The sequence below is a fragment of the Pseudorca crassidens genome, chromosome 7, assembly GCF_039906515.1.
Source record: "Pseudorca crassidens isolate mPseCra1 chromosome 7, mPseCra1.hap1, whole genome shotgun sequence".
Taxonomy (NCBI): domain Eukaryota; kingdom Metazoa; phylum Chordata; class Mammalia; order Artiodactyla; family Delphinidae; genus Pseudorca; species Pseudorca crassidens.
In genome coordinates, this window is record NC_090302.1 from 64,473,171 (window position 1) to 64,490,438 (window position 17,268).

The window sequence follows — 17,268 nt, forward strand, 5'->3', positions numbered from 1 at the left end:
ATGTGGCAATGTCAGGAGGGGCATTAGAAATCCACAGATTATTTAAAAACTTCACTTAGATCATCCATGTTGACTTCTCTTTGCTAGAATTGTTCCGAATCAGCAAAATGGAATGCTTTGGACCTTGGGCTCTGCTTTCACACACCACCGTGGCCCATGGGAGAGCTGTACTTTCTTTGCAGTGGCATTCATTCCTTTCTATAGCCCTTTACTTTATACAGGTCTAAGGGTTACTTACTGGTAACCTTGATAATCAGGGTTATTATTCATAATGAGGGTTATTATTCATAAGCTAAGCCAACACCTTACTAGAGTTTACCAAAGGACGTAATTGAGTATTTCCCTAATTAACTTTGGAAGCTTTGCAAAGCTCCTACTGCACAAAGAAAACTACAGATAATCAACAGTCTTGAAATTATGGGACGTCTGTTTATGTTGACATCACTGGGACTGTCTTGAGTTAGTGGTGACTTTTGATCACTGCTGGTCTTGCTTTTTCATAGTGAATTACTAGTCTTTTATTTTCATTGTTATAAAGTTGTCTTATTGTGCATTGCTTAGATAACACCAAATATGTCCAAATGATATGAATACTTAGAAACCGTATTTTTAGTCCCAGATTTTCCAATGGGACTAAAAATTTTCAATAGATTTGAAGATACACGAATGTCAGTTGACATAAGAGCCATACTCACTCTCAACAAATTAACTTTAAAAGTGACTTTCTCTCATATCCTTGGCTTTAAAAAAAAAAAAGATAATGAAACCTCTCTTGGCTCCACTGTGCCTCCAAAGCTTCTGCCCCATTACTATGCTTTATTCACAGCCAAATATCCTGAAGGAGTTGCCTGGAGTAGCAAACTCCACTTTCTCACCTTGCTTGTCAAAGTCACCGATGATCATGCTGCCAAGTTCAGCAGCCAGTTCTCTGGTCTCACCTTGATTGACCTCTTGGCAGCCATCTTCACAACTGACCACTCTCTTCTTTTGAAACATTTTGTTCACTTGGCTTTCCCGGATGTCCTCCTAACTCACTGGCCACTTCTTAATCTTCTTGTTTAATCTCTAAAATGATGGCATATCCCAGGGCTATGCTGGATCTCCTTCTCTAGCTGTATAACTTTCCCCAAATGACCTCATCAAGCACCACAGCTTTAAATATCACTGTCTCTGTTCTGGTGACTTTGAAATATCTACATTTGGCCTTGACCTTTACACTGAACTCCATGCTGGTATATATGACTGCCAATTCACCATCTCCACATGAATACCTATAGGCACCTCAAAATATCACAGTCCAAACAGGAGTAAGTTTTTTTTTTCTCTCTCTCTCTCCTCAATCCTTATCTTCTAAGTATTCCCCATTTCAATCAAGAAGCATTATCAACCTCCTGGCTCAACACCCTCCCCGCTCCACCCCCCAGCCAAGAATGCTCCCCACACGGTCCTCTGGTGACTGGTCTTCTCAGGACTGGCTTTAATTATGCTAATCTCAACTACATACCCCCTCAAGGAAACCTTCCAGAATCAATTCAATCTCAAGTAGCACTCGAGTACCCTGTATCATATCGTAAATCTCAGCAAAGCACATACCATTGCTACTCTTCTTATTTGTTTATTTACCAATGCCCCTCAACTTAGAAGGTAGAAACATTGCCTGTTTATGCACAGTTGTCTATCTAGAACCTTTTCTAGTGTTTAGCACATAATAGGTACTCAGTGAATGCTCTGCTGAATTTGAGTAAATGAACAAACTAGTGGATCAGCAAGCTATTTATGGCCTACAGCGATCATGGCATTCTTTCTCCATGGCAAGTAGTGTTCAAAGCAAGCAGACCACAGGGTTTGTGCCCCCAGTAAGTGAGCCATGATCACAGGAGGTCTGAGAGCCACTGGACAGCAGAATTGATAAAGTGCTTTGAAACTGCCACAGTAGTCAGAAAGAAGAAAGAGGAGAAGATTCAAAGGGCTTCTTCAAATCAATGGCTCTTTAAGGAAATGAGAGAGATGGTAGAACACACCAAGGATCGGCAAACTATGACCAAAATTATGGCCAAATCTGGGCACACCCATTTATTTACATATTGTCTTCTATGGCTGCTTTTAATACAATTGAGTAGTTGCAATGGAGACCTTATACTGTAAAGCCAAAAATACTTACTAACTGGCCCTTTACAGAAAAAGTTTGCTGACTCCTGATACAGAAGAGAATAGGCCAGAAATCTGTCATGTAGGTCCCCAAAATCACAACATTTGTAAACAGCCACAGGGTCAGGCATTAAGAGGATTGGAGGGCTTCCCTGGTGGCGCAGTGGTTGAGAGTCCGCCTGCCAATGCAGGAGATGTGGGTTCGTGCTCCAGTCTGGGAAGATCCCACACGCCGCGGAGCGGCTGGGCCCATGAGCCATGGCCGCTGAGCCTGTGCTCCGCAACAGGAGAGGCCGCAACAGTGAGAGGCACGTGTACCGCAAAAAAAAAAAAAAAAAAAAAAAGGGTTGGAAACAGCACAATTGCAGCAAAAGCCACAGGCAGAAACTAAGCATAAATTAGCAAGTGTAAAATTGTGACTAATTTTTCATTAATGTGTTCATTTTAAGTGTATCAAGTTACTGCCGTTGTTAAAATTGTATTGACATTCCTGACTCCATAGCAATCAAAGAGAAGCTGTGGTTATCACTTACCTTGCAGTTTCTAGGACCTTTATGGCCTTGTCAATTTCCCCTTGGTTTTTATACAAAAATGCCAACTCAAACAGAGTAAATGGCACTAGGTAGTGGTCATACTTCAGTAGCTTTTCACTAAAAGAGCAAATGAAAAGCAATTAAGTCTTAACAGAACAAGGAACATATCATTCTTTTCCAACATATATGTATTTTTCCCCATTCTTAAGAAAACAGCTACAGCACTAAGACTATTATCAGAGAAAAGCTGTCATTATACAGTTAAAGAACCTAATAAACCATGGCAATAAATAGTATGCTTTTAATATATTACTCTTTTTTTTCTTTTTTTCTTTCTTTTTTTTTTGGCCAAGCTCTGGCATGCAGGATCTTAGTTCCCCGACCAGGGATTGAACCCGTGCCCCCTGCAGTGGAAGCACGGAGTCCTAACCACTGGACCGCCAGGGAATTCCTCATATTACTCTTTTATTTTATTCCTTAATATAAATCCAGCACTGAGGATTGGTTACTGACCTTCAGGTATACAAACGCATACAGATCTTCAAAGATTAACCCTAGAAAGGATAAGATCATCTCTCCTGAACATGAATGTGTTCAGGAAATGACTCCACTCAGAAAATGATGCCACTTATTTCTCACTGAGGTTCAACTCTCTTTGCACTGCTGTCTTATAATGCTTCAAAATGTCAAGAGAGAAGTGGCCAACACTTCGGTTTTCAGCAGTATTATGAAAATTCTCTGACTACAAAACATCTAGAAGCACTCAAAAAAATAAGAGCAACACCCTTTAAAATGCAGAGCTCAGCTCACAAGGACATAAGGAAAACTCTCAAACTGAACGCAAAACAAAACCAGAACTCTAAGTGTGTGCATGATGCCAAAGCACCCCTAGGTCTGTTTCAGTCTGAATCAGCCAGGGCTTTGTGTCTCGATGTCCACACAGGAGGTGAGGCCTTGGGTCCACATAGTACGTAGAGCCTGGGCTGAGACTCTACATAAAGCTGGGGCTCTGCTCCACCAGAGAAAGGGCAGATGAGAAAAACCCACTTGCAGCATAGGAGGAAGACAGGGGCAGTTGGCTCCCTGGCCTGAGGTCTAGGTGAGGGGGGGTGGAAAAAAACACATCCCTTAGGAAATTAATAACCAATAGGCCTGCCCTCACATGAATCTGCAATTCAAATTTATGTGGCCCAAATGATCCAAGAACTTCTAAGCAATGAAATTAACATGAAGGTGGCCCTGGCCTGGAAAAGCCTTTTGGGCATCTGGCAGAAATAAAAGCAAAATCACTTTAGAGAGAGACTATTCCTCAATCCTAGCCTCACAGGAGGCTCAAGATAAAACCCCACTGAAGGTGAACTCACAATCCAAAACTATAAAATACACCGGCAAGCAATTCACTATGAGATTCAAAAAATACAACAAATGGGTCATCCTTTTGATCCTAATAAAAACACCAATAAAAGAGAACTCAACGGATACTTCTTTAACATGTTTACTAAAGCCTGTATATTACTTATTTGGGAAACAGATATTGTCTCTTTCAGCTTCTTAGAAGGACACCGGTCCTCCTACATTCTCATAATATATAGTCAGAAAGAGGCAGATCAGTAGCTATGGATGGAAAGGCATATGATATGGAACAAAAAACGTCAACTGGCAGTCTATGGCTGTGATCTATTTGGCTTACACAATGGTTTCCAAAAAATTGAGCCAAGATTTAAAAATCTGGAGATGTTATACAAAATTCAGATTCCAGGCTTTCAATGAAAAATTATAGGGACTTCCCTGGTGGCACAGTCATTAAGAATCCGCCTGCCAATGCAGGGGACACAGGTTCGATCCCTGGTCCGGGAAGATCCCACATGCCGCGGAGCAACTAAGCCCGTGTGTCACAACTACTGAGCCCACACGCTACAACTACTGAAGCCCTCACACCTAGAGCCTGTGCTCCGCAACAAGAGAAGCCACCACAGTGAGAAGCTCGTGGACCACCACGAAGAGTAGCCCCCACTCGCTGCAACTAGAGAAAGCCTCCGAAGACCCAACGCAGCCAAAAAAAAAAAAAAAAAAAAAATTGTAGGGATTATTGCTACTGGGCGCATACTGTCCAGAGCAATAATCAATTAGAGCTCAGGAGTGGCTGCATTCTTTAAAGAGAACACACTATCTCCCTAATCTGCAGTGCCCGCTAATCCCTATTCCTGCCATCGTTCAGTAAGGTTACTTGTCTGGCCCCTGTAATTGCATTTGTGACTCCAGATGTAAAGAAGAGGGTCAGGCATCAGAACCTTGACTCAACTCTCTAATTAGTGAAAGAGCAGGACATCATGATCAATGCTCTTGGGGGGTTAAAACTCATTCATCTACAGAAAAATGCCCCTTGCCAAAAGAGAAGCAGTTTTAGTATTCATCACAGTCGTTCTTTCCTGTCACATTATCATTACAATGATGGCGAGTCTTTCTACTCAACTTTGAATCCCTAGGATTCAGGATCACAGTCTCTGGCACATAGTGGGTACTCAAATATCTCTGGAATAAATGAATGACAGACAAATGCATGAATCAAAAAAGTATCAGATGTTCTGTACATTGCTGCCAGAATTCAGACAGACACATGTCAGCCTGGCTGTAAATTTAGCTTTTGTAAGTCACCTCTGAACACCAGGTAGAAAGGCATAACGCCACGTTCCACTTAGGTTATAATTTTTTTCTCAAAGAATAAAGAAAACATTACTGGATTCTCTTTCTGGTAACACCAAGTAAAAGGTTAGCAACGGGAGATAAAAGCATCACTTTCTCACAGCGATTCCCCAGAAACCACAATTTGCACTCAAGCTGGTTTCATTGTCTGCTTTTACCTTTGGACAACGTGATTGAAACACAATTCCGCTTGCAAAGGCCGCTGTAAGTTCTTCAGGCAGCATCCTTTCAGCAACTTCACTAAGCATTCATCATCTACAGAGTAGTCGCTGGACTCTAAAGCAAAACAAACATACAATTCACACACGGAAAGAAAAATACTTGTAAAAATCCTATTTAAGAGGTAGCACTAACAGCTCTTAGGTTTCAGAGGGACCATTTAAAAATAAGGAGAATATGTTTAGCATTTGTTATGCCTCACTAAATAAAATACAATGAAAATATTTCAAATGAAAAGAATACTAACTACATTAATACACCATTTTATTAAGGGGTTCACTCTAGCCACTTAAAATTTTTTTTGGGTGCTCATACTCTGAGTTATGTGACCTTACGTATAATTATAGGAAGTTTGAACTGTAAATAAAGCAAGAGCTTTATTAGTTCTGTGAAAGGTAAAGCGGTGAGGAGGTCGCACGCTGCCTCTTCCTGTGGTTCTGGTCCCTAGCTGTGCTGGCTTCGTGTAGAAGAGGGTAATGCTTCCATATGGAGAAGCAGATGGCCTTCTCCCCATTAAAAATTCAGGAAGGAGCACACCCTCTCCAGATCATTATGTTTACAACTTATCAGTTCTCCCAGGCTATGTGCTTTTGGGGAAGAAATTATGTCATAAAATTAGACAAAATGGTTCTGAGGTGTGCAAGGCTCCTAAAATCCCCACAAACTTCTAACTGCGTGAGGCTAATGAGGAAGATTTTCTTTCAGGACTTTTTTCCTTTTGAAAATGACTCGTTACCTTCTACAGTCCAAGGCTAACATATATTAACAGAAGGAACCGTATCATGTGTGACATCTATCTGACAAAGGTTGCCATTTCACATCTATCACTTTTGAATTTGGGGTGTTTTTTTTTTTTTTTGCAAGTTAAGTGCAGCTAACAAATCACTCCAAGACAGACCGATAATTTATACATTTCACGCTGTGACAACACAGGTGGGAAGGGGCAGTAAACCAAACTAATGAGGCTCTAAGAGTCCCTCATACTGAAATACTCTTGCTTTCAGTATAAACGTCAGAAATCACCATTAACACATGCTGGTGTTTTAATCAGTAAACTGCTTGTCTATGGGAGGTTAAGGATGCTACTTAACCAACTCAGAGGAGGTCACTTTACTTCTAGGTGCTGAAAATAGCTGATATTCACCTCTCACTTCCAAGATCTGACAGGTTATTCACTAAGAAGATCACAAATGTCAATGCCACATTACCTTGCCTATTAAAATCCATTCCCCCTCTGCCTCAGAAAAATCTATTCGTGCTTCTAATCATGGATGCTCATTGAAATATCCATTCAAGAAGTAATATCTTTCCAGGCCTAGAACCAAACCCTTATGGTCCATACTGGATGCTAAGTTTTAGTATCACTTTTGTGCATTCTATTGAGTTCTATGTCACATTTTATGACAGTTTGTCTTATCTCACCGTTTTGGTGCTCAGTGAAGGACAATTTTGCTGAGGAACACCATGGAAAGTTGAAGTACCATTAAAACACACAACTTTTATTTAGATCATGACGTAGGGATATGGAAAACGGATTCAAAAATACCATGTTCCTCCAAAAACCTCAGAAAGTAAAACCATTATTTCCTCAGACCACTACCTGTCAGATGATTAATTTCCCTTAAAATGTGAAGGCTTTGTCATGACCATCAACCTCATGGGAGACTCATGGGAGAGTTCATGGGTGAACATTTCAACACATGGTTTCCATTTTACACCCCAAGAAAATTACACAGTAATGCTGCCAAAGCACACTTGCATCACAAAAGATCTGCTGAACTTAAAACAGAGGGTAGACTTAGGGAAAAGGAAATTTGAAGCCCAAGCTACAAAATACGTACATTGAACTTTTCAGAAGCTAGTTGATATGCACCAAAGGAAAAATGTGAAAATGGATTTAGAGGTGAAGAGCCAGAAAGTAACACTTTCCCTTTTATGTAACTCTTATTATGCTTGCTACATAAGTTCACCAAGCAAATTAGTTATAACAAATAGTTAAAGTAGAACTGCTGAATCAACTTCTGGCTACATGTGGAATTTAGTCAGATTTCGAGTGAAGCACTATTGGAATTAATAGCAAATACTGACTCCAGGCACACTACCAAGTTCTTTTCTGTCTTTAAACAGTATTCCTCCTTTTGTATCTCTGACCAGCCTTTCATAACTGTGGCATCGTCAGAGGAGAACACCAATTATATCCTCTACCATCTTTTACTTTAGAGACACTTAACAAAGGTATGAGAAGCCAAAATACATTCATTTCCTAATAATGTGTATGTGGCGAGGGTGGGTAGGGGGGAAGGAGGTGTTTAGTGGAGGCTGAAGTCACCTCAGCTTTACCACTTCACTCCATTCTCCAATTGTGGATTTTTTCCCTCACTCTGAAGGATAAGAGCTTAATTACTAAAAGATCCTAAGGGGGTAGGGGTATAGAATCAGGTAATCATCTTGCGTAAAACCGTGGACCTAGAAGAGATCATCATAAATTTCATGTGCAACATCTAGCAAAAGTGATGTTCAGAAAAGAAACCAGTTTTTTGTTTGTTTGGTTTTTTTTTACCCAGCAGGAAGACATACAAAGACAAGTTTGTACAAAGTACAATGTGTCTGTCTGTCTGAGCTCTTCTCCCCCACCAGTCCTGCTTAAATATCTCTCAAAGTCTATCATCTCAATATGTCATTAAAAGAGAAAGGAATGGATGGAGAGAACAGCCTGATTTTCTAAACCTCTATTGCATTTTACATGCGTAGTCTGATACAAATATTACTCCTTTATTTTTTTTCCCCCACCAATGTAGGGGCAAAATAAATTTAGAGGGAAAGGGTGAAGAGCCTGCTTAAATAGAGGAAAACTCAACAGTCCCTCAGGACTTCTTAACAGTGTGGGTGCTCTGTATCCGAGGGCTTCACATCCGCAAATTCAACCAACCAGATTAGAGCTACATTTAGGACCCACGGTTGATGGAATCCACAGATGCGGAAACTGCAGATACAGAGGGTGGACTATGGAACCTGAGCATCCAAGGATTTTGGTATCCACGGTGGGTCCTGGAACTGATTCCACGCAGAAACTGAGGTACGGCTGTATACAAAGCCCTTACTCCCTGGTGGTATGTAATAGTCTATACTACAAAGGATAGACATTCAAACAATAGAATTTATTCTACTGCACCAAAATCCTTATCTTTGTAGTAAAACAGAAGAAGCAAGCTAGCCTGCTTTTCTGGGGGAAAAATACCCTACAAATGTTTTAACTTAATAAAAAGAGGTTTTTCTTTACCTCCCAGTTTTCACATACCCACTTATTTTAAAACATATTCATTTTTCCATCTGATTTGTGAATATGTGGGGTTTAATCACAGATAATTCCCTTAATGACAGGAACAATGCTTTCTCTGCCTGTCACAATGCTATACCTAGTGTGGAAAATCTAAGAGTGTTCAAAGGAACAAATTAATGAAGAGTGGCCAAATTGATTCAACAAAAATAAACACTAGTAAATTTGTTCAAAAGCCCAAATACAGTTTACTGAAGTACATTTTGTGAAATCTCATTTTTTGAAGTAAACATTTATGGAGTTTCATCTAAATTACATTTCAAAATGATGGGGCTCTATGTTGAGTTTCCACTCAAATCAAAGTAAGTATTTTTCCTTTTTGAAATTATTCCATATTAAAAAGAGTAAAAATAAAATCACCTCACACCCATTAGGATGGCTATTACCAACCAACCAACCAACCAACAAAACAAATTTTTTAAAAAATAGAAAATTACAAGCATTGGCAAGGATGTAGAGAAATTGAAACCCTGTGCATTGTTGGTAGGAATGTACAATGGTGCAGGCACTAGAGAAAAGAGGATGACAATTCCTCAAAAAATTAAAAATAGAAATGCTGTATGATCCAGCAATTGCACTTTAGGGCATATATCTAAAGGAACTGAAAGCAGGGTCTCAAAACAATATTTGCATACCCATATTCATAGAAGTATTTATTATTCACAGTTGTCAAAAGTGGAAGCAACCAAATAGGCATTGATGGATGAATAGATAAACAAACTGTGGTATAAACATCCAAGGGAATATTATGCAGCCTTGAAAAGGAAGGCAATTCGGACATGTGCTACAACATGGATGTACCTGGAGGACATTAGGATAAGGGAAATAAGGCAGCCACAAAAAGAAAAATACTGTGTGATTCCACTTACACGAAGTCTCTAGAATAGTCAAATTCATAGTAACAAAAAGTAGAATGGTGATTGCCCACAACTGTGGGGAGGGGGAAATGGGGAGTTATTGTTTAATGGGTATGAAAAAGTTCTCAAAACTGGTTGCACAACCAAGTGAATATACTTAGCACTACTGTACCATACAGTTTAAAAAATGGTTAATATGGTAAATTTTATATTATGTGCATTTTTCTACAATTAAAAATTTTAAAGAATTATAAAAAATGTAAGGAGGCTTATCATAATTCTATATTAGTAGAAACTATGCAGAAAATGTTAGTGATGGAACATCTAGGACACAGACAAAGAAAGTCTGAAATGTCCATATAGTCTGTACTTATACATACGTTGTTTTGGTTCTTTGTTAAATAGTACAAACTTTGAGTTCCTCCTTTGGGTCCCAGTTTCTTGAGCCTTCTCATCCACTCGTTTCCCTGGTACCCAGAAATCAAAGGGAATTATCAGTCCATGAAGATGAATACCTCAATATTTTGGCTACTCTACCTAACCTCCAGATCAAAATGAGCTGAAGTATTATAACTTTTCTGTAAAAGGGGAAGGAAAAAGAAGGGAAAGGAAACCATCATTCTGTTATTTAAAATGATGCCTTTAATATGGGAAGGTGACATACTTGCCCTTCATCAACAGATGAGCTTTTCCTACTACTGTTTTTCAAGAGTGGAGTAGAATATTCCACTCACCTGGTATCCCTGTGATCACCTGCTTGTATTTGCAAGAAGGCTAATGGGGAGGTGGGGAGGGCGGTGGTCTGTGGCCTCAGAACAGCATTGCTCTTAGTTCCATTTCATTCTTTATCTATCCAGCCTGAAACCTTGAGCTTGTTAGCAGATAAGCCCACTGATTCAGCTTTCATTCTTTTCTATTTCTTCTCCTTATTGGTGGGAATCTAAAGCTACAATTATTTTAAATATGGAAGGCAGCCTAAATGCCCAACAATTCTGAAAGAGTTGATTAAATTATGATATATTATCTCCATGGAATGCCATGAAGCTTTTGAAATTATTATAAGGGTTACTTAGCAACAGTTAAAACATTTATGATAAACTACCATATGATCCAGCAATCCCACTTCTGCATATTTATCTGAAAAACAAATACTAACTTGAAAAGATATATACACGCTCAGGTTCACTACAGCATTATTACAACAGCCAAGCATGGAAACAACCTAAGTGTCCATCAATGGATGAATGGATAAAGAAAATGTGTTATATATATATAATAGAACATTCGGCCATAAGAAAGAATCAAATTTTGCCATTTGCAACAACAGGAAGGACCTTGAGGATATTATGCTAAGTGAACAAAAGTCAGACAGAGAAAGACAAACACCATATGATCTCACTTCTATGTGAAATCCAAAAAAAAAAGGAAAAAACCTCATAGATACAGGTAACAGATTGGTTGCCAGGGGCGAGGGGTTGAGGGGTGGGTGAAATATATGAAGAGGTCAAAAGGTACAAACTCCCAGTTATAAAATAAGTTAAGTCATGGAGATGTAATATACAGCATGGTGACTGTAGTTAATACTGTATTGCATATCTGAAAGTTGCTGAGAGAGTAGATCTTAAAAGTGCTGAAGACAAGAAAAAAAATTTTGTAACGATGTACGGTGACAGATATTAACTAGACTTACTGTGGTGATCATTTTACAATGTATACAAATATCAAATCATTATGCTGTACACCTGAAATTAATAGTGTTATATGTCAATTATATCTCAATGGGAAAAAAAAGTTTACGATATAATAAATGAAAAAAACTAGGCTAGAGTATGTCCAGGTACACTATGATTGTAACTATAAAAAGAAAGCTAGGATGGGGCTTCCCTGGCGGCATAGTGGTTAAGAATCCACCACCGTAACTAGAGAAAGCCTGAGCGCAGCAACGAAGACCCAATGCAGCCAAAAATAAAATAAATTAATTAAAAAAAAATAAAGCTAGGATGGTATACACAGAAATTCTAAATTAATTGTGCATAGCAGGAAAAACATGGGTGACTTTTTTCACCTACATGTGTAACAGGGAAGAGCTAAAACAGACTCCCCATTGGATCTGTTTCTTTGACTTTAACCTTTGCTTTTCGTTGCTTTTGTTATTATAATCATACATAACGGCCTGCCTCAGGGAACCCTGCCCACCTGTGACTGGCTGCAAGAAAAAAGAAACTAACACATCCCCAGGCTGGTCATTCCAGGAGTTTTGCAAAACTGGTGGCCCTTTTACTTGACTTCCTCACCACCTCTCCCTCTCTGATTCTATAAAAGAAACCGGCATCCAGACCCCGATAAGATGGTTTTTCAGAGGCACTAGTGTGCCATCTTCTCGGTCTGCTGGCTTTCCAAATAAAGTGATATTCCTTGCCTGAGCACCTCGTCTCTGATTCATTGGCCTGTCGTGTGGCGAGCAGAGTGAGCTTGGACTCGGTAACACATCTATCAAATGTAATTACGTGTTTAATTTTTTAAAAGTAATTGTAAAGAGAAATGTCATTAAACATTTCAGCCCCATACTGTGGTTGAAGTAAAAAATGATCCACTGTGTAGCACAGGGAACTCTGCTCAGTGCTCTGTGGTAACCAAAATGGGAAGGAAAACCAAAAAAGAGGGGATATATGTATATGTATAGCTGATTCACTTTGCTGTAGAGCAGCAGAAACTAACACAACATTGTAAAGCAATTATACTACCAAAAAAATTAAATAAATAAATAATCGAAATGAGGTGCTCATCCCTGGAGTCAGTCAATCATTGCATCACCCACATGGGGAGTATACTGCACATGGAGCCGGTACTCCTTCGGTGCCCATTTTCTTCCAGCTAAGAAAAATTAGTTACCTGTTAGAATTTTTCCTGGCTATTCTTGAATTTTTATGCCCCTTACAATGTTTATCCTCCCAGCAATTTTTGCTTTACTTCTGTGATTAGAACATTCCAGCGGATAAGACCATTATCTTGGAATAATACCTAAATGATTTGGGTGTTGATAAGGAATACAACAAAAGCTATCACTTATGGTATTGTTTAGCAAAAGTTAAAGCCTCTATTTATGACAGAGAACTAGAAAATGTCAGAGCAAGAAAACCCTGGGTATCATCTGGTCCAACACCACACCCATTTTAAAAGAAATCGGAGGCCCTCCTGGGTATGGGATGAGGTATGCTTCCCAGAGCCTCACAGCTGCAGGATTGGAACTATAAGACCAGACCAGCTGCTTTTCCTCCTACTGTGCCAGCTGCTTCCAGTAAATAGAGCTTCCAGTACACTGGAAAGGGACCTCCAGTACAACCCAAGTAATGAGTAAGAAAATCAAATTGTGACAAGATTTCAACTTGAAAACAAACAATTCTCTGTGTCTGTAAAAACACAGTAGTCATTAGAGAGCAAAAATGAGGCACGGAAAGAAACACAACCAACTAAACCAGTATACGTTTCCCTCGAGCTGCTCTAAAACTCAACTCTCTTCTTCATCTTTTTATTTTATAACAGCCTTAAGATAAAACTCCCATAACATACAATTCACCCCTTTAAAGTATGCAATTCACTGGCTGTGAGTATATTACGGAGGTGTGAACCATCACCAGAATCAATTTTAAAATATTTGCATCACCCCAAAAACAAATGCCATAACCTTTAGCTTTCACACACCCCCAGTTCTCCACCCCTAGGCAACCACTCATCTGCTTTCTGTCTTTACAGACTGATCTATCCTCTATATTTTATGTAAATTATCTCTGTCACTCGGTTTTCTTTTGCAGCTGGCTTCTTTCACTGAGCCTAACGTCCCCAAGGCTCATCCATGTTGTATCAGGTATCTTTTCTCCATCTTGATTGCAATCGCCCAGACACCTCGGCTCAAGCTCTGTTGTCCTCATCATGCACACAGATTAACGCAGGCATGTGTGCACTGGGAAAGGACGGGAGAGGGGCAACGGTAAAGATTTCCAGGCTCTTACGTTTCATACTTACTTTCACTTTGTAGATCTGCCTCAGCCTTTTCAACAGTCACCAACAGACTTTCAGAAAGATCTTTTCTTCTGCTCAATAGTGGAAAACCATTCCAAACATACATCATTTCCTAACGAGGAAAAATGAGAAACCATTCGCAATTATGTGAGGTTATTCAATGTTCTTTACAACAACAAAACTACATATGTGTGTTTTGCCTCAGTTGCTAGTGATCTCAAGACAACATTTAGAGATCATTTTCCTTAGCTTTCCTCATTTGGAATTTAGTGATTAAATTTCCACTTTTCTCACTTTATTTAATGCTTTTTGCCTTTTATACTGCGAAGTATTCTATATATATATATATATATATATATATAGTATATTGTGTTTTTACTGAAAAATTAATTTACTCGTTCATTTAACAAGTATTTATTAAGCACCTACTGTTATCCAATCCTTTTGGAAGATAATGGATTACAGATACAGAAATACATATAATATTTTAAAATGATACTATGAACAATTCTATTTAATATAGATTTTTGCTGTTACTCTTAAGTAAAGGGAAACATTTTTCAATATCTGCCAATTGTTTATATAAAATGTCTCCAAGGACATCACTGAAAATGAACATAGGAAATATTTTACCTGGCTCAGGTTCTTTTATACCATTAAAAACATGTGACAGTCCGGTAATGCAATCCAATATGCAGAAAATGCATTCATTTAAAGGCCATACGGCAGAATGACAGCCCCTAAAAATGTAAACTAATGATTTCTCATTGCAAATTATACTTAATAGGCAAACAGATGAGAATTTTTTTTTTTTGGACCAAAAGCAAATGTGCTCTTGCTTGAAAATATTTTTCTAATCTTCCTGGTAGTGCAGTTCATATTTTGAAAGGTATGAAATAACCAGGGTAATTAGAATCTTCTTGGAAATAAATGAATGTTAAAATATTATAGAGATATTGTTTGAACAGCCTCTTACAGGGAAGCAGTAGAAATGAGGAAAATCCATTGGAGTGGCAGCAGTCATCTTTACATTATGGTACTGAAAACTAAGATAACAACACCACCTTTTGTTTTACATCTAGCTTCTTATTGCTAATAGAGTAAGAGTTCAATTCAATAACTAACCGAACATTTATTTTAACTGATGATGATGTTTTTAAATTTTGCTTTTATCGAAGGAATATTTTGTCAGAAGAAGGAATGCTCATACCTGACCTTGCCATTTTATGACATATAGGATTTTGGTAAAATTCCTAGTCACCACAAATTCAAGCCAATTCTACACCCTTAGCCGTGGAGAAATAAGTGCTCTGAGTTAACCTTCCTTAAGACCCTTAGTGATCAGAGCAAGCTATACATCATCAGCTCAGATATGATTACAGAGTGATCATATATTTTTTTATTAAATTTATCTATTTATCTATGCATTTATTTATTTATGGCTGCATTGGGTCTTCGTTGCTGCGGGCAGGCTTTCTCTAGTTGTGGCGAGCGGGGGCTACTCTTCATTGCGGTGCGCGGGCTTCTCAGTGCGGTGGCTTCTCTTGTTGTGGAGCACAGGTTCTAGGCGCACGGGCTTCAGTAGTTCTGGCTCACGGGCTCTAGGCCTGCGGGCTTCAGTAGTTGTGGTGCACGGGCTTAGTTGCTCCACAGCATGTGGGATCTTCCCGGAACAGGGCTCGAACCCGTGTCCTCTGCATTGGCAGGCAGATTCTTAACGACTGCGCCACCAGGGAAGTCCCCAGAGTGGTCATATTTTTATCTCATTCCATCACAGGCACAGAACAACCCAGTCTGAGGGTGGTGTTCTCCGAGACTAAGTTGGGAAAACCTCAGTCAAGGTACTAGGTGCAGGCTAGCTCCCAACTGATGCCTGTGAGGGGCTGCAGTTTTCTTTCTCACAGAATATTTAAAGAGCTTCTATATCAATGATGAAATTATAAAAAACCGATGAAAATAGGGAAGTATACGAACAACAATTCACAAAACAAGAAATAAAAATGAACAAGCATGTGAAAAGATGCTCAACTGCACATTTAAACAGTAAAACACTGTTGGTAGAAATTTAAATTGGTACAGCCTTTCTGGAGGGCAAACTGGCAATGTCAAAGTATTAAATGCATATGCCCTTCAACTCAGAATTCCATTTCTAGACATCTCTGCAAGACAATTTTATGCCCATGTATAAAAAAAAGAGAGATATGAAAGAATATTAATTGTAGCTTGTTTGTAGTAGTAAAAACTGGAAACTACATAACTGTTAAAGGGGGATAACTGAATAAACTCTGGAATCAAAAAAAGAAAATCATGAACCCCCAAAGGAGGATAGCAGGTGTCAGCTTGCACTAAACAGCTCTCCTGTGCTATGTGACTACCTACGCAGAACTAAAGCCCCAAAGAGTCATCATAATTTGATATATATTTAGTACTTTAAAAAAAGTCTTCATTAAGACAATTTAAGTTGAAATTATGCTTTTCACAAAGTCTAGCCTAAATGGCATACCGATCAAGAATGTGAGCTCTAGCGCTGGGCTAGAGCACAGCAGCCACCAGCCACTTATGGCTCTGGAGCAATGCGACTGGTTCAAACTTAGTTCAAACTAAGCATAGAACACACACCAGATTTCAATGGATGAGTACAATATGAAAGAATGAGAAATCTCATTAATAAGTTTTTAGAGATTACATGCTCAAATGACAAAATGTTGCATAAACTGGGTTAAACCAATACTCTTAAAATGATTATCATGTGTCCTTTTATTTTTCAATTTTTTACCGTTTGATTTTTAGTGTGGCTACTAGAAAAGGTACAGCTACATATGTGGCTTGCATTATAATTCAACTCAATTTCAATTAAGTCAACTCACCCTGTCTCTGCCTGAATTTCCTTACTTGTCAAATGAGGCTACAAAGAGAAACTCCCCTCATACAGTTACTATAAGAATTAAATGATATATTTTATAAATAGCCTTTATCAAAATTCCTAGAACATACCAATCAGTCAAAAAACATCTGCTATACTTTTTATTATTCATTAATAATTTATTTATAAATGTTCACCTTACAAACACAATGTTTTTTAATTGAGCAAACTTCACAACAAAAGTTAGATGTTCTCCCTGCCACTGTGAATAATTTATTTCTAGGATGCAAACAGTAAATAAAATAAAGGCAGATACCAGGGCAGGCAAGACGAGCTTCACGGGTGCGGGCAACGAGGGAGAGTAACGTCGAGCCTTCCTCACAGCAAACTTCTCCGTAGGGATCGATTTCCCAGCAATTCTCTGCTTCAAGCCATCCACCTGTCTGTGAAAAGCCCCAGCCCCAGCGAAAGGTCATTAAGAACACATACATTATTTACACCTGTCCTTGTCACGCTGTGCTCCCCAGACCAGTAGCATCAGCATCACCTGGAAACCTGTTGGAAATGCAAATTTGCAGGCTCCACCCC

General features: G+C 38.9%; 1 protein-coding gene across 2 annotated transcripts in view; it reads right to left on the reverse strand.

The window, feature by feature from the left end:
• Positions 1–17,268, reverse strand: part of TTC39B (tetratricopeptide repeat domain 39B) — a 148,640-nt gene that overhangs the window by 15,468 nt on the left and 115,904 nt on the right. For both annotated transcript variants that reach the window (XM_067744417.1, XM_067744416.1), the window contains 5 exons: positions 16,997–17,123; positions 13,821–13,929; positions 10,178–10,264; positions 5,543–5,660; positions 2,682–2,798 (listed from right to left, as the gene is read on the reverse strand). In XM_067744417.1, the coding sequence (XP_067600518.1) occupies positions 2,682–2,798; positions 5,543–5,660; positions 10,178–10,264; positions 13,821–13,929; positions 16,997–17,123 (558 nt within the window). The remainder of the gene's footprint in view (positions 1–2,681; positions 2,799–5,542; positions 5,661–10,177; positions 10,265–13,820; positions 13,930–16,996; positions 17,124–17,268) is intronic.